Here is a 21,773-nt window from a genome sequence, read left to right as displayed (position 1 = left end):
ACTCAGCTTATCGGTGTCAGACTCAGAGAAGTGCCGACCTATCCCGTAGAGGCACCACCTTACTAAACCAGATAAGTGGATCGATCCTAGTGAGTTGTACAGCATGGAGGTGTCAGTCTTAGGGCTGGCTCGAGAGTCCTCCTATGAGGGTTCCATGGTTTGCATCAAACACGCGGCAGCGTTAAATGGGTTTGGTGTCCCGGTGCAAGTCCTCCCATGCAACCGATCTTAGGGCATTCCGCTCTCAAGCTTTGCGAAACTGGTGAGTTGCGCCACCACGTAGGTCGGTGAGAAGGAATGTTCCACTGCGGTTTTTTTAGCACTTTATTTAAACAAGGGTTTTACATTCAGTAGCCAGGGTAGTATTCTAAAAGAGCCCTGCGATAAGTAGATTTTTAAATACTAGAATATAGAATAGTAGTCGGACGTGATAAAAAATGCTATTTAGCATTCTGTTATTGTTGCTGTTGTTTTTGTTGTTTGTATATATTTGAACATTCTGAAACGAACAAACGAAACGCACGTCCGAAAATTTTAGTTTCCGCGTAAAGAGAAATAAGCTCCGTCAATTAATTTGGCTGATTAAACTAAAACCGCGTGCCGTATCAGAGTCCTAGCTTCCCTTGATACGCCGCACATGACGTACCCAGGCCATGATTTTTCCTGACACGCCGCAACGTACGTATCAGGAACATGGCACTCTCCGACACGTCACGTTTCTTGACACATCACGTTCTGATCTCGGACTCGCCGAGTGTCGAGGAATTTCACGGCCACGTAAATTCCACGAAATTACTCATTTCACGCAGTGAAAACTACCAAGCGAAAAACAACTCAAAACTTAGCACTGTTCACGCTTTTTTTAAGGCAAACGGAAAGGCATAGGAACTTGAAAAATAGGAAACACAAAAACTGGATGCGTGTTACAGAAGTGTGCGACATAAGCCTAATGTTGAACTTGTTGTGAACGATCATCTCCGCTTTCCACAGGCAAGGAAAAAAAATCCGAAGAAAGTCTACGATCAGTTGGCAACATTTTGCCTGCACTAATAATAACTAAGTTGCGTAAACTTTTGCTCTTTCGGGGGCCGCTTTGTTTTTTTTCACTTTTAAATTAGGCAAAAACAAAGCATCTTAATTCGTTAATCGGCTTTTAGAAATCGCACTTGTTTCTTTTCTTTTGAATTACGCCACCTGCTTCGGACGCGACAAACAAAGAAACGAACTGTCGTGCACAACGACCGCTTTTTCTCTTACCTGAAATTATCACAACGATGAAATAAGTCAAAAAATTTATGAAGGCTAAATTTATTAACAAATAGAAATGTATTACATCAATCAGCTCCTCCTCAACTTCTCTTCTTGTCCCGACCGTTTAAGTTTAAGTTTAAGTTTAACAATACTTTGTCATGCTAGTACAAGTAAATAGATCATTTTATCTTTTGCCAAATTAAATCGATATAAAAGCGAACATTGCCAATCAAACTTGTAAGCTAATAATGCTTATTCCAAACGTCGTGCTACTGCAGTGACGAACTCAAATGAATTTGACCCAGTAGTGGTATGACAAAAGAAGGCTAGTGGTTTCAAACGTCGAATTTAATTCAGTCGCCGAAGATTATAAGTTTGCCATGCTGAAGACCATTTTAAATGATAGAAAGCAACGGCAGCTGGTAACAGGCTATGAATTCAGTTCGGCCCTGCAAGAGCACGCCGTTTGAAGCCAAGTCGCATGCCCGCAACTAGCACTGAAAGGCTAGTCTAAGCGGGTCACGCCTTAATAGCCGATTACAAAAATATACGTTGTGCAACTGTCGTGCCTAAGTCACGACGTTTGGAATAGGCCTAAAGCTCTTACTTTATTGGTGAGAGTCTGGCCGATACTCATACAGCCGGTCAAGTGTCCCTTTGGGCTCCCCCGGTGGAAATTGATCTTGTGATAACAAAAATTACTGTCCTCACTCCCCTAAGGTAACTAATTGGTCATGCCGACAATTTTTCTGATGATCACAAGTTTTGTCGCTAAGCTTCGGAAAAAGAACTCGGCGCTTCTAATAACAAAAGGCCTATTGTTTACGTTTAACAAAAGGGCTATTGTTTATGTTAAATCACCAAAATGGACCCGCTACAATAGACCATTTCTTGATACGAGACGGTCCAGCCTTTTCGCATACAACTTCAATATATACATCGCTGGCAGCTGCCAAAGTGGCACTTTTGTCACGCGTTCTCTGACGGTACGATTGCCGAACGGTTGTTGCAAATCGTACCCCATTTTTCGGGTCGTTTGCGACAAGAGTAATCATGTGAGTTTGATTTACACGAAGCAAGTCATGTCGAAGACGTATTGTAGGTTTGTCGTATGTGACAAAACGGTTGTCAAAATTGGCCTTTAGGGGTCTTTGGTTTTGCAGCGCGCTCTGTTTGCGTCAGGTGAAAATTGCAAAAACCTTCATCACATCGGTTCTTTTTATACGTTATAAACTTTTGGTTTTATATAACATTTGAAGCTAAGGTTGCTGTAGGGTTTTAAATCTCGCTTCAAAACCGCAGAAAATTATTCGTTTTCGAACACAACGATCTGGCAAGGAATTTGTTTTTTTTGGTGGGTTTTATTTCCAGTAAACAATTCAATTTGTAGACTTGTTGTGCACACTATAATATTGTTCCATGTGAAAAAATCGGCCCTTAGGAATCAAATCAAATTAAAGACTCAAAGCAATAAACTACAACGTTCTTGTATAACAAAACAGTTTTATTTTAGGAAACGATGCAGCCTACAAATAACTAGCTCAACCTAACCCGTGTCAAAGATTTTCACTTTTTTGATGGGATGAGGGTAAAACTCCTTTTGATGCTCTTTATTGCTATTTTCTAGGCAAGAAATACTGAATTCGAATGGAAAATGTAGCTTATTTTAGTGGCAAATCCATTTAGCATCGTTTCAAATGTTTTTTTTCCCTGAATTTCTGACTATCCATGCGAGAGTCGGTAAAAACTCTTGAAAGTTTCTAAAAAATCGGCCGGCCTTTGCCTAGCAAAGGTAACTTATATTATAGCTTAGTTGAGCAAGATTAACATGATTACTATCAAAACACCAATACTGTTCAGCAGCATGTCTTGTTCGACGGAATCTTCAGCGTTGAATTTGGAAAACTTCAACTGTCTTCGTCCAGGCAGGGTGAAAACCTAAATAATAATAATAATAAAAAAACACACTTGGTGAAATTTAGAAAAGCATGTAGGCAATACCTCTTAAGTTGCAAATAAGTTATTTATTCACTGAAGTTGAACTTCTCGGGTCTTCTAGGAAGCGATCTATTGTCCAAAATGTCAAGTGAAGGAGGTCGTTAGAATTCCCGAAAACATTTCAAGTAACCCGTTAATCTCACTTAACAACTCTCTTGATGCTCGGACGATTCCATAACATAGTACTAGCCTGTTTATATATCCTGACTTTTGGATTACCTCAACGCACAAAGACGGCCAAGACGTCCGCTACACCAATGTGTTCTGTCAAAAGAATTCATAGATTAGTTCAATTGAATCTAAACTGTTAACTCATATCACACAACTAAGTGTCGTAAACGAATTTTTACCACAAGGTGTTGCCGCGATCAGATCTTACCCGGTTTACTAGGCGAGTTCCAGTTGGTGTAATGATGTGTATTGCTGTACACAACGGTTCCACGACCTTTGCGTTGCTCCCAAGTACACGAAGTCGGATCCGTCACAGCCAGCCATCCCTCGTCTTCACCGCAGGCATCAAACGTTTTGCTGATATGGAAGGAGCGACGCTCTCTGCGTCTGGTCCACTTACGGATGGCAAAAACTGCCTTCGACTCACTCGCCAGGTCTGTCCATGGAGAGTCAGTTAGGCGAGACATGGAAAACCAGTTGGAATTATCACTGTTGATGGCATTGAAAGTAATCTGCAGTAGAGCTGCAACGTCTTTGTACAAGACTACTCGAGCCTGGAGTAAAGAAAAAAGAGATGGTTAGCCAAATCAGCAACAAAAGCTCCAACAAAAAACTTTCATTTACAATCTACGTCTGTTTAACACAGGGCGGTAATGGAGAAGGAAGAGGGTGAATAGGAGTTGAGAAGGAGAACGCGAGTTGGATGAACAGGATCAGAAGGAGGGGGAGAGAATTTAGGAGGAGGAGAAGGAGGCCTAGGATTAGGAGACAGAGGCGGGCAGAAGGAGGAGGAGAAGGAGCAGTAACAGAAGAAGGAAGTGGAAAATGCGTAAAGTAAGAGGAAGTGAAGAAGAAGAAGAAGAAGAAGAAGAAGAAGAAGAAAAAGAAGAAGAAGAAGAAGAAGAAGAAGAAGAAGAAGAAGATATATTATGCCACCGATACGACGCTGAACTCAAGCAATAGAGCATACAATTGAAGGGTTTGTTGTTCCTAGCGGCAAAGAATGTTAATTTCAAAAATTCTCCCAAGAGAATAAAAAATGGGAACATTTTGCGGAAACTTACTTCTGATGGGGCAAAACTGTGCCACTTCAAAACGATTCGGTTCTTGTAATTCTGTTTGAAGTTGTTGGAGGGGTGTAAAGCCCTTTGTTCGTCCTCATTCGTTGAAAATGATGCAAACCAAAGATCGGCGGGTATGGAGTTAACTCCGGTCACTGCTTTAAACACTAATGTCCAACCTGAACAGGGCAAAGAGAATGTGCAGTGTAAAGTCAAGCTGAATTAAAAAAATATTTATATAAAAACAGACATGATTTTATGGTCAGTCTTTCTTTTATTATTGTCGAAGTTCGCGATCCTGATTTTGCAGGAACTGAGAAAAATATCCTCGAAGACAATTTGCCTTTTTACGATTTGACTGAGAAAGGGATCTAAATATTGATTACAGTGATAACAAAGGAAAAAAGGGAACAAAAAAACAAAACAAAACAAAACAAAAATAATAAATATACAAAATCTTAAGCAACATCCACACTACGCCGGAGAAATTTGAAAATGCAGCTTTAGTTCTGCGGTTAGGCCGACCGTCCACACTAATCCGTGACAAAACGGAGCTTTTCGAAAACGCTCTTCAAACCGGAGGAATTTGAAATTACCGGCTTTTCGTTTTCTTGTGGATGCAAATCATTTTGAAGACGGAGCTTTTCAAAAACGGTGGCGTCACGATAATCATGTGAGTTCCCTGCCCGAGTTTTCCTCAATCACAAATCCAAAATTACGTAAGAAAATTGCTTGGTTTTCAAATTTCTCCGGAGTAATATGGGGGGAAAACGTTTGTTGCGCTTTCAGAGTAAACCCTCCGTTTTCAAATTCCTCCGGTGTAGTGTGAAGGGGGCCACATTTGCGTTAAATTTACGACTTTTTTTATTTTTTATCATTTTAAAATTGAAGATCGATCACCTCCAGATTTCATGTCGCAGTATACAGCGAAACTTGAACTATCACCTAAAGAGTAAAAAAAAATTGTTTAGAGTTATCAACAACCGATATACATCTAGATATATTGTCTAAATTACATGTTAGAACAGTAAAATACTCAAAGGCGTATTGATATCTTTTCAAAGTGTATTTTGTAACCTAGCTATTATTGCAAATGTCTGTCCTGTTGGTCCTGTTTCAATATCTCTTAAGAGAGAGTTCTCACGTGTAATTCTTGAAGGATGAAAGAACTAACATGATATAAGCTTGATATCAGTGGTGGACCAGACCTTTTTCTTTTTGCTTAATTTGCTCTCTAATGTGTCATTTCTTTGCCGTTATCAACGTGAGCGGGAGCGAGCATGATGAACCAAATCCTGCCGTGCGATTGGCTACCCGAGTGGGTTAGAGAGGAGCAATCTTGCTTTCTGAAAGAAAAGGGCTTTCTTTGTATGCCTTATTTTGAACCCTTTATTGGCCAAGCGTTCTCGGTCAATATGGCTGGAAATTAGCCTTTCCTATGAGGACCAATGCCCTTCACACAAAATTGGTTATGATTATTAATTCTTCTGTACTAATTGAACAAATTAACCTGGTAGTTGAATCCAGTAGATACCGCTGTCGACAGACGTTTTGGTCTTTTCCAGAATATCTTTGCAGGATTGCCCAGGATTGGTCAGGGTACCGTACGATTCCTGAGGTACTTCCATGGTAGTAAATAACCACTGTGACCCATCACAGACTTCCAAGAGCTATCGAAAAATTTATAATTTATGAAATGGAGGAGGCCAAGTTCTGAGTGTCTTTAAGCATACAAGAATGAAAGAAGGCCCAATTGACAGGAAAGGTTCTGTATGGAATTTACTTCAACGTAAAGAATACAGTAAACACTTCTCTTTCATAGTTAGCGCGCTCGACTCCGTAACGTGCCTTAGCTGAGCTGGGGTCAATGTGGTGAGTTCTTGGGCAAGGCACTTTACTTTCACAGTGCCTGTCTTTACCAAAGTGTATAAATGAGTACTGGCGAATTTAATGCTGCGGGTAAGCCTGCGATAGACCAGCATCCCATCCAGCAGGGGGGAGTAAAATACTGCTAGTCGCTTCATGCTACAAAAACCGGAATACGCTCTGGGCTGACGGGCCACGTGGCTCGTACGCAGACTGAACCTTACCTTACCTTCCAAAATGTGGTCTCCAAATAAACACCACTATCTTGATAATTTTTGTCTTGTTTTTTATGTTTTGTTTTTGTTGTAAGTGCCAATCCCTGTTCCAACTTTGTTCCAAGTTTAGTTTTAGGTTTGAGTCGCGAACAAATTTAGCCTGTAGTTTCAAGGGAATGTCAATCCTTTAGAGTAGGCGGAATTTCTTTACACTCATAGATTTTAGGGGAAAATGCCTAAATAAATCTCTTTAGTGCATGAAAAAGAACTGACTAAATTCGATCTAACTAATCACAAAAAAGACGTAACGCATCTCCCCGGCTCTGCAAATTAAGGCGGCACTCAATGCGGAAAAGCATGCTTAGTTGTAGAAATTTGGACCTGGGCAAAGAAAGACTTGTTATGCTTATCAGGCCATTCCGACTTTGAATATGGAATATCGTTATATCTGCTCTCTCGAGCAATACAACAACGTGAATCGGTAGATCGATAAGCCATTTTAAGTGGCTACCAGACAAATATACGTTAATTTTACATGGATGGTTCACTAACAGCTGTGTTATAGTCAGTGCTCTATTTCTAGTTGCTCTTTAGCTTAAACCAAACCCATGCACGTGGCGATAGAAAACTGAATGAAGAAATTTTACCTTTTTCGTTGCTTGAAAACGAAGGACGCCGATTACCTCTGGACGACAAATTGAATTGGTATTCTCCACAACCAACAGGTCTTGTTTCTGTGGAGAAACCGACAAAAGCCACAGGCGCAAACAAAAGAAAACGCAAAAGTAGTTTTAATAAGGAAACCATTAAGCCTGTCAAAACGGAATGATTTGCTTCTTGATACGATAATGGAGAGAAAGAGATAAAGTCAGGATAAACTGCAATAATCACTTCGACGTTCCACAAAGATAGAAAGTTCTCGAGTTGCTTAGTTTGCGCATTTACCTCCCTGGTTCGGATAGTTATACACAGAATTCTTAAACAGCGAGTATACCGTCTGTTACTGTGATGTTTCAAACGCACAGCACTTTAACCAGTGTGTTTTGTACAACTTACAACCCCTGATAACCCCTTTTCCTGTTATAGTAAATATGCATTAAAACAAAAAGCTGAAAAGTTTGTTAAGCTTACCGATTGTAGTCCTAATGGATTGAAGCCTGCTTCTATACTTTTTGGAACCCTCAAGGTATCATGTTCCTGAGAATGGGCAAAAAGAAAATATTACGTTTAAACCAACTCCCAATGATGTATCGAGAAAATCTTCAGAGCTTTCACAACAAAATGCAGTGTCGTGCTTAATACGATAAGCACGAGAAAGAGGTGAAATTCAAGGTGAACATGCGACAATGGCTTCAACTCAAAGCATTCCAAAGATATTAATATCTCGAGCTGGGTTCTTGCTAGCTGTTGTATCAATGTCCACGGGAATCACGCCAGTGATCAGTTAAAATCGTAGTAGAAAGGACTGAATTTCCAGATGATTAACATAAGAGAATTGTATAGTCTTGATCAGTCTGAGAAATTAGTCAGAGTACCTCGGAGGGGGGGGGGGGGGGGGTGGACGGGGGAAGTACTCGCATATATAAACTATATGGGCATGTGCCGCTGTGAAGGGTATGTATGGTTTTTCACTGAGGCAGTTTAGTCTGGGACAGGGCATAGAAATCACACATTTTTTATCTAGAGCAGGGCCTAATTTGCCGGAAGAGTAGCCAAAGTGCTACAATAGAAATTGAAACTCGAAAGTGACTTAGCAAGAAATTGCCTTAGTTAGCGTATGTTGGACTACGATAGTGATAAAGTTTCTGCATGGAAAATAGCTTGTTTGGGATAGGGTAGGGTTTTTGGTGCCTGGAGCGCGGTTCTCGAAGGCCCCGGAAACCGTTCGGGCCCGCAAAGCCATTTTAATTTATCTGGATCTAAAAACCGAGAGGTGTATTCGCCTGAAACTCCTTGTATGAAGAGAACCCTGTTCATATTAAGAATATGTGAATAAAACAGCTCTGTAATCATAAGGTTTGAAATTTTGCTTCGGGTTCCCGGGTACGAAAACTTTTAGGGCTTTCGAGAAATGGGCCCCTGGTCTAGAATACGGTTCCAAAATCAAGCTGATCATGGTCAAGTTTACAGTAAATGTTTCATGATCAGTATCCCCGCAGGACACCCATTACCCAATGATTTGCAGAGTACCCCCCTCGGGTCCGAGTAAAAGTTAGCAAAAGGTTATTTTGCGTGGATTCATTCTTCTCGTCGCCCAGAATGACGTATTCATCAAGCAGCATGGTCAAAGGACTAAAAACGCGCACGCTTTTTTCTCACGTAAGCTGTACGTTGTGCAGTTTACAGATGGAGCACACTCATTTAACGTAAAGACATTCATCGAATGAGCTTACCGATTGCAGCGAATGATTTTCTCCAGGGCTTTTAGCAGACACTTGTGTAATTGCGAACACAAGGAAACTCCGATAAGGTAACCAGGCCATTTTTACGGAAATATAACAAATGACGAGGGCGCTACAACTTTCGTGATTCCAAAACTCTTTCTTCTTTGACTGCTTAAGCAACGAAAAGCTATTATTTTCATTTTACCAGGTTACCCTGACATATCTCAGAATCAGCTCTCGATGCTCGTATTTCAGTTTCAATTAAAATTTTTAACCTTTCAGGAAAACAGGTCACGGATAACTGTGATCTTCTTTCGACTAAACAAGCCGTTGTACATGCTTGGTATCTCTAGACTTATTAGGATCTAAATTACTTACTTAATTGGAACCAAGTTTCTTGACAGTAAACATTAAACACCCTACTAAAAGAACATTTTCAAGGGGTTATGGGACTGTGAAACAGAATAAACCCGAAAACAGACAGGGAGTTACCTTCTTGATGTCTAGTCAGCATTTATTTTCAGTTATAGTGAACACCCCCTTTAAAGAACGTAGATTTTTCCAGGCTTGCCCAAAAAGGTTCTTACATGTGGGGTGTCTACTGAGAATTTAGACTGATTCTCAAATAGGTTCTTATTCTGCCTTTCCCAATGTGTGTGGTCACTTTCTGAGGAATATATAATTGTGTCTAAAGAGTTAGACTACATTTTAAGGAAATACAATACACATCGTCATATCCTTCTCTACATCCACTTCTTTATACTGAACACACTGCAACTTATTTTCCAAATAAGAACCTGTTTCAAATTTTATGCTCAATGGCTCTTAGACAATGGCGTTTAAGATGTCAAAACCGTATCCTGCAGGTCTCGATTTCTCGCTCTCGATTTCTATGCATGATAGAAATCTCGAGCTCATAATCTAATTGTTGAATAGAAACACGAGTAGAAGTTTGGGAGAACGAGAAATGCTGAGGGAACCCGAGCCGTAGGCGAGTTTTTCCACAGCTTTTTCGAGTTCTCCCAAACTTTCACGAGGGTTTCTATTAAACAATAAGATTATGAGCTCGAGATATCGCGTGATAGTTGACGACGGCTGCACCGTCGTCAACCATCACGCATAGAAATCGAGAGCGAATAATCTTATTGTTTTAGTATAAATCTACTGGTCGTTCAAAACTTTTATCCAAGTCCTCTTCACAGACACTTCGAAAACGCAAAGAAGCGGCCGTCATTTTGGCAAAAACCGCACACTGCTACGCTACTCACTATCTATCACAGAACAGAAAGTGAGTAGCGTAGCTAACCAAAGAACAGCATTCGTGATAGAACGCTAGTAGATTTATACTAAAACTCCTTAGAAACACGGAGAAAATGTTTTCTGTTTCTTTCAGAATACACCGCGACGAAAAAAAGGGAAACAACTTGTTTACTTTGATCATCAAAATGTAAATTCTCTTTGCTTGCGCCATCATTACGTCAACAACTCGTGCTAGTTCTGTGTTTCTATCGAAACTCTGGAATTAAGGCTAAAGAATTTCTAAAATAATAACTTAGGATTCTCATTTTTAGCCGCGTAACGGGTCGTGTGTGGACCAATCGCGCATGACGTAGCTTGATATTGGCCTGGTTTTGTTTGTTTGTTTGTTTTTTTTGTTGTTGTTGTCTGTTTTGTTTTGTTTTCTTGTTCATTTGCGTGTTTACGGACCGAGACGGAGTCGAGGTCCATAAACACGCAAAAGCAGAATTTGGCCAATATCCAGCCATCTTGTGAATCTTGACCTCACGCTTGGTCAATAACCATACACTGTATCTTGACCGAACAAGCTTGGTCACTAAAGGACTTATTTGAAGACTGAACAAATTTTCGTGTAGGACACAGCGCGTAATAACAAGCGGGCAAGGTAATCACAGCACAGAATTTGATTCAGCTTATCCGCTCAACGAGCAAGCCTAGTGCTTATTGAAAATAATGCTCAAGTTTTCCGCCAGCTTCCTTACAGCGGCAGAAGGGAAAGTTACAACACATTTGTAACTGGGGATGAAAGAAGTTCTTTCTTCCCAGTTGACTAGGGACAAGTTTAATGCTTTCTTTGTGGGTTATCAGCGCAGGGGAAATATGTTTCATCACTTCTTTGTACTCTGGCCTATCTGCAGTAATAGGAGAGCTTTCTGAAGGATCATTTGTTACGTCATAAAGAAGAGGAGGATCTTGGACTTTGACCCTATCCCCATGACATCTACAAACTATGGCTTTCCCGACACAGCTTTCAGTTCCTTCAGTCCATTTTGGTGTCATAAAATGCGCCTTCCAGACAGTGTCAGTGTTCTTTGGCCGATAACGGACAGCATGGACCTGATTTCCACAATAATGGAAAAGAAATTCATGAGGAGCTTCTTGTCTCTTGTCAGTCAACAGTGGTAAGAGATTTTTTCCATCGATGACTCTGTCCTCAGGAAGATCTGCACCAGTTAGTTTAGCTATTGTGGGTAACACGTCCATGCTACTGGTGAGCTCATCTAGGGAGGTACCAGCTGGAATGTGACCCGGCCATGATACTATTGTAGGCATCCTAACACCACCATCCCAACACTGTCCTTTGCCTGTAATAAGCAAATAACACAAGTGGTTTAGCCTTTAATGGCCTTTCCAGACAAATTCTCCTTACCTCTCCTAAAGAATCGTCACAAAACCTTACATGTACGTTTAATATCCGTCTGTTAGTTTCCTATCACATAAGCACAAGGGAGAAACTGGATAGAAAGAGAAGATACAATTTTTCATGTGAAATACATCAAATAAGCTGTCAGGGCTACAGTGGATCCTCGAACAGCGCTTTACAAATCCCACAAGAATACAAAATCATGAAGAATTGTGTGACTGGTTTTTTTCTCTTATATATGAAACCAAACAACCCTCCAAGACTGAAGAGGTTACTTAGCCTTAGACTATTGGCTAGATAGTACAAAAAGGAAGAGAAGTAAGAGAAGAAAAAAACTAAGAAGGAGGATGAGGAATATATAAGAGGAGAAGGAAAAGGTGAAGGTAAAGTCTGTATACGAGTCAAGTGGCCCATCAGGTGAGAGCTTATCCCTGTTTCTGTGGCATGAAGAGACTAGGAGTATAAATTTTCTACTCCCCACATGGATGGGATGCTAGTCTATCCCAGGGTTACTCACCAGCATTAGATTCACCGGCACCCAGTTATACAGAGAGAGAGGCACTGGAGAGAGAGGCACTGTGAGAGTTGTGTCTTGCTCAAGAAAACGACGCAATATCCTTAGCCAGGGCTCAAACCCGGACTGCTTGATCCGGAGACGAGTGCACTAACCATGAGGCCACCAGCAGCAGGAGAAGGAGGAGGAAGAAAAGGCAGAAGAGGGCAGAAAGACAGCAAAGGATTTTTAAAGAATTACAAAATTACAGTCGCCCAAGGAGGAATAGAGATGGATGAGGAGGAAGAAAAAGGACCTGGGGAAATAGAGCTAAGAAAAAAAAAAATGGGTGCGAAGGAGGAGAAGGGGAGCTAGCAATGCTTCAGTGAACATAAACATTCATTCACTGAACATAGCAATCATTCATTCATTCATATAGTCTGCAAAACCTTGTCTGTTCACCTTACCTCCTTTGTGAATCCCACTCCAGCCACCATGGTATTCTCCTGAAGTGCTTACATCTTCTAAATGAGGACCATTGTCAGATGTGAAGTAAACAAATGTGTTTTCCTTCAGACCCAGTTCTTGAACAGCAGCCATGATCTTACCAACACTCCAATCCATTTCTTCAACATTATCTCCATAGTGACCATGAGCACTGTGATTGGCATACAATAGTGTAGTGAAGAGAGGTGAGTGCACTTTGGCAAATGACATGTACAACAGGAAGGGGCTGTCTTTGTTTGTATTGATAAAGTTGATTGCTTCATCTGTGAACCTCATTGTCAAGTTTTCCAACACAACTGGTTGCTCAACAACTTCATAGTTTTTCATAAGAAAGCAGTTAAATTGAGCCATCATCATAAGACAAGCAGACATTGCAAAGGAGATCAACAAAATAATAGTGAAGAGGGAAACAAAAGCACACTTGCTTAATAAGCCACCAGAGTAGAAAATGTACAGTGTTATTCCAATAACTGCAGCAGCAATGAGGACGTTAGTTGGCTCTAACCCTAAAACAAAAATTCCTACATGATTGCGGCCATGAGGCTCACAATATTTTATGTTGCTGAGTGGAAGACCATAAAAATGATGAAAACCTTGCTTCAAAGGGTGAAAGTGGAAATCAGAGCTTGATGACAAGTGCAGCCCTAGATGCCACTTTCCAATGATACCTGCAAGACAGGAAGTGTGGCTTGTTAACAAATACCTTCTAATGACCCTTAAAGATCTTGAAGATTTGTAGATCTTAATCAAAGTATTTTAGGATCCTAATTCAGATCTTGTAATATCTTGTAGGACCTTTGAGGATCTTTTAAGGTGCTGTTGGTTATCATCTCAGAGGATCTTTGTGGGGTTTTGTTTAAAGTGCCCATGAAGTAAAAGATAATTGCTGCTTATTTGAAAGGCTTTTCAAAATAAAGAAGAATAGCATTTTTCTTTTTGAAATATCTTTTTTTCATTTTAGAGATATTTATGTTTTTATTTTATGCAAATGAGGAAAGTGACGACGTGACATAAATAGTTCCACTTAAACATTAAAACACAGGTAACCCGAAAACACTGATCCCCGGTCAGCAGACCCCTACTATGGACTGGGTCCATGGACTACCTATGGACCGGTCCACGGACTACCCCTACGGACCCCCTCTTCAGACCACCCCACAAAATAGAATAAAAATAATAAATAAATATTTCAGTTACGGGCTGTCTAATAGATTACTCGTGACGGCGCAATTTTGAACGTTACATTGTGCAAATGTAACAGACCTGGATTCAGGTTTGGGCGCAATTTCTATCATTACACATTGCCATTTCCTTTGCTGTGTCCATTAAGTAAATGAAAGACGAAGCCTCAGGAAGCCTCGAAATTTGCGCTTTTTCCCCTCTGCCATTTTGTTCAGCCCATTCTCCCATGGATTCGTGAACTCCTTCCAGGCTTCACAATTTGCTCAGCGGAATAACAGATACAAACAAGAATAAAAGGCCTAAAAATATATCTTCCATAGCCAGATTGAGCCACGAATGGAAGGTAAGAACTTTCCTTCTTTTTGCCATCGGCATCTCCTTAGGCTGAAAAGAGCTTTTAGGCATTTTTTTTTGGGGGGGGGGGGGGAGGGGGTGGGGGGCTCTTCAAAACCCAAGCCTGTTACATTTGCACAGAGTAACACTTGAAAAATCAGTGACACGAGTAATCTATTAGACAACCCATAAGTGAAATTTTTATTTATTATTTTTACACTATTTTGGGGTGGTCGTAGAGGGGGTCCGTTGGGGTAGTCCGTGGACCGGTTCATAGGTAGTCCACTGACCCGGTCCGTAGTGGGGTTCCACGGACCAGGGGTCAGTATTTTTGGGTTACCCTTAAAACACTGAATTAAGAATATCTCTAGAAATTTTGGAGCAGTATGGTGGCCTAGGAATGCCTTAACAAAAAACCCGTTGTCTTAACAAGTTTCTTGTAAATTTATGTTTTATTTGCTTTTTCGGTTTTATTTTTTATGTTCTTTTAATATCATTTTCATTTTTTATCACAAAAATATTTTAATTTAAAATCAAAAGTAAATAAATCAAGAAATTGACTAGGGGAAATGAACGGGCAGCGGGGGAAAAGGTGTAATCATGTTTCAGTCCATCAGCCTTCGCAACCTTTTCCAGAACCTCTAATTTGATACCTGCTGTATATCAGTACATGTAGTTAGATAGCAGTCTAAGAAACCAACCTGTTCTGTAACCAGCAGCGGATGCAATCTCGGCAAATGTGGTTTCATTTTGGGGCAGACCACCAGATGCTGATGTGAAAACAAGCACTCTTAGCTGCCCTTTATCTGCGGCGAGTCCTGATCGGATGGGATACCTTCCTGTAAGAAATGCAGCCCTGTTTGGTGTACAGATAGAGTCCGGCGTGACGTCGTGTCGCAATCGAGCTCCTTCTTCAGCCAGCCGATCAATGTTCGGTGTTTTGATCGTGTCATTACCGAAGCAGCCCAGATCTGCGATTCCAAGGTCGTCCACGAGAAATACAATAATGTTTGGCTTAGCAGATGTTAGGACGAAAACAAAAAACGTTAAAATAAAGTTAAACCAAGCGTGACGCATGGTAACAGGCGACGAGAACGTCTGTAGTAGGCTCCACGTTTTGAACACTTTACAACAATAAGATCGCCATCATGGATTTGTTCGCCGTGAGCTCCCTGGGGCGAGTCACGGTAACCTGTCGCTACAGTCACGCTATTAAAGGGGCTCAGTCACGGTATTTTGTGCCATAGATTTCCTTTAAATTGAAGGAAAACTGAAAATAGTAGAAAAGAAAAATAGAAAAACACCACAGAGATAACATAGGCGGGGTTATCGGGTATATGGGAAGAGGTTAAGAGCCAGTGCCCATAATTATGGACCAAACAACGGCACAAGTCGAAAAATCGATTTTGCTCATTTTTTGCCCATAGATTGGCCCTAGCTAGTAAACAAACGGACCATAGTTAGCTTCTGCTAATGCAGCTTTTTTGGGGAGAAATTTGCGAAAAACGATTTTTTTCCGATTAGGCTCAAAATCTACTTCCGGTTTTGCTGAATTTTCCGAATATTTGATTGCTTCGCGCTCCGCAGAACAGCTACTTGAGAATCTTTCAATGGTCTTTACATTCAGCTCAGGTCTTCATGGTATGACTGAGCGAAAAATAAAATAAATCGAGGCTTCGTTTCAGCCTGAAACGAGATCGAACACGAACGGAAAATATTACGATGTGTTTCAAACGAATTATAGCACTAAAATATCGCCATATTTTTCTATGGGCTATAACTTTAAATGCCATAAAAACACTTTATACGGGTTAACTGTACACCCACCTGTTTGAAAATCAAAAAATATCTCTGGGAAAATGGTTTTAAGTCGCCCGCCTTGGCCTGTGCTTCTCATGAATTTTTCCCTGAACCGCCCTGAGAATGTAAACAATTGCGTGACTCTGGCGGTCACCCTGAATACATAATTCGTTTCCAACAAACCGCAGATGGCTATCTTAGAACATTTGGGTGAAAAAAGAAAAAACATAATGGACCACTTTTAACTTTTATATTTTGAAAGTCATCGCTTTGGAAATTTCGTTAATTAAAAACGCCAATTAAAAGCAATTTACTCGGAGTTCGGGTGTTACTGCTATGTCGTTTTAGGCTGTCGTTCTTTCTCTGATCATTTTAATTACAAGAACGAGTTCTAGAAAGAAAATCGTTCTAAGTTCATTTGTTAAGCGTAATGAAAAGTTGATATTGTTGGTTTGTAGCCTTACGTGATCTGAAGGAACGCTACAGTGATTAAATTTGTATTTGTTGATTTCGACGGATCGATTTTCGGTTAAACCTTTTTATTTGTGCCAGCACATTTAGTGCTTTTTCTCCGGCTAAAAAGTCGGAAAAAGTAAAGTAAACAAATCCTAAAAGTCATAAATAAGAGGCATCGACAGTGCGAGTGTCTCGGTAAGCTGTTAATTTGAACAATTACTGTGCTGGACGGATTGCTTTCCTGGTTACCCACGTACTATACATAGTTCATTGTGCGCGAATGTTTCTGTTTCAAACAACTGAAATGCTCAGTGCTTTTTCCTTTTTTTCTTCAGTCTTAAAACTTAAGGTTAAAGTTAGGCTTAACCCTAAACTGTTTTGGCGGCCAACCTATTTTTGGCTAATTGCTTAATCAAATTATATATATATTTCATTGAAATTCGCTCCTCTGTGACCGACTTCCGCGAACAAAACAAGATGGATGTTCGCTGTTCATTTAAGACTACAATCCTGGTCAAAAGTGTTGGGACAGTTACGGCAGATGACTTCACAGGCAGCCTCTCTTAAGACCAAAACCGCGCAAGCCCGCTTGCCCCCTCCTCCTGTCAATGTTGATAAAAATCTTGAAGAAAAAAAATCCTTGACAATAGCCTCAGAATAGCCTCGTTTCAAGAGTTGTTCGCCTCCTAGAACAGTATTCTCGAACTAAAGAGACGATAAGATAGATATTCACGTCTTATTCCAATAATAGTGATTTTTCAGCAATCGCGTTTGGTTCCAACACAACTGTCTAACCACTTTCTATTGTCCCTTTTTCCTTTTTTCCCACATCCAATCTAGTCTTCAGAATAGCTTCATTTTCATGCAACATTGCTAGGGGAGAGGGGGGGTCAATTGTACTTGCTTCCATTCATCTTTTGTTCTAAAACGTTAAGGACGTAGTTGAAATCGTGGGTTTCAGCGCGCAAAAATGGGAGGTGTCCCAACAACTTATGGCCAGGATTGCAGGTTTACACTAGAGGAAATTGTTCCGGATTCGTGATGAATCCAGAATGTTTTAGTACCGGATTGATTTTGTCATTTACACAAAAGTGGACGAAACCGAAATAACCCCCCCCCCCGGTTTGGTCGTGTCTCCGGAGATTTTGAATCCGGAATTTAAAGTGAGAACTTTGAATCCGAAAACTTTTGAATCCGGAGAGTTTTGTCGTGTGAACGATTTTCTCTCGAATCCAGATATATTTCCGCCTGTGATCTTTTGAGTTTGCGGTGGAACGAAAATGGCGGATTACATGATCCAGTCGTAGTCGAGTCGTAGGCGCATTGATGGCCATTTGATGGCGGTCGCTGGGTGATTACCTCGTGCTGTTTCAGGTGTAGGTAATCAATTTTATAATGGGTAATGCCATACTCCTCAGAAACCGTGCCCAATTTATACTTTACTGCGCAGATGACGACGATGGCACGATCGAAAACCTCGACGGTTTTCGACCCTAAACCCTAAGTAAATACCTGGAGGAACCTGGCATGATGGACAACAGTACCGTGGTCAGCGAGTTGAAAGAAAACTTCAGACTGTCTCAACCTACCCCTAGCCTTATTTTCGGAGGCATTTTGTTTCTCGTTGTCGAGGCAACAAACTGCTTGTTAACCATTCCATCATGAATGTTCCCGGAGTTATCGTCGTGTATAAACGATTAAGAATCCGAATATCCTTTCACTGTAAACCCCTACTAATCCGAATACTCTAAAATTGATGAATTCGGGAACTCCTTTATTGTAAACCTAGTCCTAGATCGACCACTGTAATGTTTATTTGTCTACCAGTGTTTTGATCTGCAAATTTCAGTTAATTGATCAAACAACCAAAGTAGAAAAGATGGATTTTTTTCCCAGTATGATTGAAACTTAAACGCAATTTCTTCCTCGGCTAATTCAATTCAAGAAATTCCGGGTTTTCTAGCTGAGTTTGAACATATTGTGTAGGTACAAATTTTCTACACAGCTAGAAGAGCTGAGATGCCGTCACGCAGTTAGTAGTCTATAGAAATTATGGTATTTCCACTTGACTTTATTTGTCAGTCAATGATTCAGTTGCCATAAATCATAGAGGATTGGTTAAGTGTATCTCTGAAACTGCTACTGTGTTGTAAGTTATCAGTGAAATCAATAAAATAAACAAGTGTTAAAATCATTTCCCGGAGTACTGTAGTAACGTTCTTTATCATGGATGTCGTGGGTGTCGCAATGCAAATGAAAAAACATATATATTTATACTAAGTTAAACAAAAAAAACAAAAACAAAAAACAACAAAAAAAAAACATTTTCCATTATTTTATCCACACAACGTTTCAAAAATTGTTTTCATCGGATTGCTGGAAACGAATATTTTACTCGAGAGTGGCTATCCGCGTCATGCAATTGCTTACATTCCAACGGCGGATTTTGGGCAAAATCTATGAGAAACACAGGCCAAGGCGGGCGACTTGAAACCATTTGCCCAGAGATATTTTTTGATATCCTAACAGGTGGGTGTATATTTAACCCGTAGAAAGTGTTTTTATGGTATTTAAAGTTATAGCCCATAGAAAAATATGGCGATGTTTTTAAGCAATAATTCTCTTGCGACATACTGTAAAATTTTGCGTTTCAGTTTTACCTCTTTTCGGGCTCAAAACTAACTTTGATTTATTTTATTTTTCGCTCAGTCATACTACCAAGACCTGAACTGAATATAAAATCCATTGAAAGATTCTCAAGTAGTTGTTCTGCGGAGCGCGAAGCAATCAAATATTCGGAAAATTCAGCAAAACCGGAAGTAGATTTTGAGCCCAGTCGGGTCGAAATCGTTTTTGGCGTATTTCTACCAAAGAAAGCTGTATTAGCAGAAACTAACTATGGTCCGTTTCTATTCTTACTAGGACCTATCTATGGACAAAATACAAGCGAAATCAATTTTTCGACCTGTGCCATTGACAGGCGATTTAGGTCCATTTTTATAGGCATTCACTCTTAAAACCGTTGGGGTTGTACAATGGGTTTTAGGTTCGATTTCTGTGACAGTGTTTCCGCGCTATGAAATCAGTGAAGAGGACGAGAAATAACGTTCCGTCACCAGCTGTTTATTGACTTTGTAGGCAACCAAATTTTTATCGGCCCTTTGCCACCTTTGAAATATGGCAACAAAACCAGTGAATACAAATATACATCCAAGTGTCTTGGGCTAGCTATTGATAGCGGGCTTTCATGCTATTTACGGCAAGAACCGTACCAGGGATGTTTGTGAAACATTTAACAAGAAAACTGAAGTTTTGAAAACGATAAAGTGTTTTTTTTGTTCCAAACCAGACCACGTAGAGCTGCGTTAGCCTGAAACCTCCTACACGAGGAAATTAGACGATGCTGTAATCTTTCTTCTTTTAAGAGAAAACTTTTAAGAGAAAAAATAATATTCTAGAATCAATAAACTACATTCGAGGTTCTTGTTCCATTGATGCAAGAGAGTCTCAACTGGGTTAACCTTTAGCCGTGAAATGGGCCTAAATTTTGCCGTTGGGCATAAATATTTGAAAATTTTAAACAAGAGCTGCAAAAAATGTTAACCGTAAGTGGTTTATGGTTTATTGCAGTTCAGATCGTGGCGTGGCGATCTGCCAATTGATCTACCAAGAGTAAACTTTACGAACTGCCGTCCAAACCGCCAAGCGCATGCAGGCTAGTTTGCGAACTTCCTGCAGGTAGGGGGAAACGGCCACCCACTTTGGATTCACGCTAGAAAAAAGAAACCACTCATCCCTGCCGAAAGATGTTCAGAGGTGAAACCATTTGTATGACATGACCGATCACTAAGTACAAGAGTTTTGGTTTTGAGCAATCTTACACAAGGGGATATCAAAACGATGGAATTTATCAAAAGTAAGACGTCAGACGTTCCTTTCTGTAACAATGTTGAACTCTTTTATTGCTTTTCACCGCGTTTTTCTCTCCAAATTTTGCATCTAGAAAGAGTGCGATTTATCTGACCTTTGCCTCTTTCATTCTTCAAGTATCATCCTTTGCCAGAACTGAAGTATTTTTGGCTGGGGTTTGATTGATGATTTTTACCCCTCACAAGAGCACTGTCAGTCTGGTTTTTGATGTTCAACAGTTTCGTAGACAATTACAATTAAAATCTAACTAAAAAATATGAAATTTATCTTCTAAGGTAACAAGACTGTTCCACAGGTTTTTAATTTAAGTTTTATATGGAGAAGGTATCTTCAGATCGGAAAGCGCGTCTTTTTTCCGTCGTTCATTACAAAGCACATATTATAAATAAAAATAAGAGAGCCTTATCATTTCACCAAATTTACTTTCAACTTTTTAAATTCCTTTTTCTTAAAAGCAAAGACTTCCTCTAGGAAGAAGCATAATTTCCCGCACCTCTCTGACAATAAGCTAGGCGACCATCCAATCAAATATCGCCACGAAACCTCCATTCGACGTGTAGGCGCAAGCTTTGAAAATTTAAATTGCAAATTATTTATGCGACGAAGCATTCGTGTTGCGTTCTTCTATCAAACGGCAGTCATTAGTTTGGGTGAGCAAATGGTGACAAATTAGGAATAATTTTACGCGCGTTTTGTCAAAATTCTTATGATTTCTCGAGCCTTTAAGCGAGGAAATTACTTCAATTTTGTCAAGACCCAAGTGAAATTATTTCTTAATTTCACGAGTATACCATTTGATTACCTTTAATTAATATCACCGGTGACAAATTACGCTTACAATCGTGGGTTTTTTGACCAGTTTCTTGTATCAAGAAATTTCGCGCCAAACGTTGCCGTGGCAATTTTGTAATTTCACAAGTGAAATTATAAATTAACACTGAAATTTCGCGCCAAAATTAATTAAGGAGTAATTTGTCACCCATGACATGTATTAACGGTGGAAACATCAACGAGCTGAAAAAATCTTTTCCCTTCACCAATTTGCCAGAAGAACTCTATATGACCCTAATGTTGTGTATTAAAAAAAATAACTTAACATTTGTCCTTTAGAAAAGAGCCGTATAAAGCCTGGAGCGTTAGAAATTTAAGTCAAAACCTATCATTCTCTTGAGAATGAGAATCAGCGCTTCGATAAGATCAAACAAAGCACACGATGATAATTTTCCTTTGGTGCATGTTTATTGATTGAGCTCTACGCTACTTAAGATTACTCCATAAAAAATAGGCGATCCTACTAAGCGAGGTTCCAAACGCATAACTGGGGATCCGAAGGGTATTTATTCGCAATTGAGCAACACGTGTTAAAATCTCGAACACGAGCGAAGCGACACGTACGATCGTTTAACTAGAATTTCACTTCGAATTTCGAGATAACTCAGAAACTACTTACATCTGAGTTGTGTT

At 40.0% G+C, this 21,773-nt stretch overlaps 2 protein-coding genes across 4 annotated transcripts; both read right to left on the bottom strand.

Annotated features, from left to right (window-relative positions):
* Positions 1 to 2,734: 2,734 nt before the first annotated feature.
* Positions 2,735 to 16,003, bottom strand: LOC110042314 (uncharacterized). Of its 3 annotated transcripts, none has more exons than XM_089287020.1 (9): positions 15,951 to 16,003; positions 7,694 to 7,759; positions 7,210 to 7,296; positions 5,992 to 6,151; positions 5,382 to 5,426; positions 4,485 to 4,660; positions 3,629 to 3,974; positions 3,469 to 3,513; positions 2,735 to 3,189 (listed from the first exon to the last, which is right to left on the bottom strand). In XM_089287020.1, the coding sequence occupies exons 4-8, from the start codon at positions 6,107 to 6,109 to the stop codon at positions 3,470 to 3,472; spliced, it is 729 nt and encodes a 242-aa protein (XP_089143146.1). In that variant the 5' UTR covers positions 6,110 to 6,151; positions 7,210 to 7,296; positions 7,694 to 7,759; positions 15,951 to 16,003; the 3' UTR covers positions 2,735 to 3,189; position 3,469. The 3 variants fall into 3 exon arrangements, with proteins under 3 accessions (XP_089143146.1, XP_089143143.1, XP_020603335.1); XM_089287017.1 differs by lacking the exon at positions 15,951 to 16,003 and adding an exon at positions 8,956 to 9,302 and having other exon boundaries at positions 3,440 to 3,513; XM_020747676.2 differs by lacking the exon at positions 15,951 to 16,003 and adding an exon at positions 8,956 to 9,302.
* On the bottom strand, positions 9,681 to 15,410 carry LOC110042338 (steryl-sulfatase-like). The gene is made up of 3 exons (XM_020747704.2): positions 14,825 to 15,410; positions 12,569 to 13,276; positions 9,681 to 11,549 (listed from the first exon to the last, which is right to left on the bottom strand). The coding sequence occupies exons 1-3, from the start codon at positions 15,198 to 15,200 to the stop codon at positions 10,906 to 10,908; spliced, it is 1,728 nt and encodes a 575-aa protein (XP_020603363.1). The 5' UTR covers positions 15,201 to 15,410; the 3' UTR covers positions 9,681 to 10,905.
* Positions 16,004 to 21,773: the final 5,770 nt, after the last annotated feature.

Source organism: Orbicella faveolata, unplaced genomic scaffold (assembly GCF_042242905.1).
Source record: "Orbicella faveolata isolate gen_17 unplaced genomic scaffold, um_ofav_v1 contig_1, whole genome shotgun sequence".
Classification (NCBI taxonomy): Eukaryota; Metazoa; Cnidaria; class Anthozoa; order Scleractinia; family Merulinidae; genus Orbicella; species Orbicella faveolata.
This window is presented reverse-complemented; position numbering and strand designations above follow the sequence as displayed.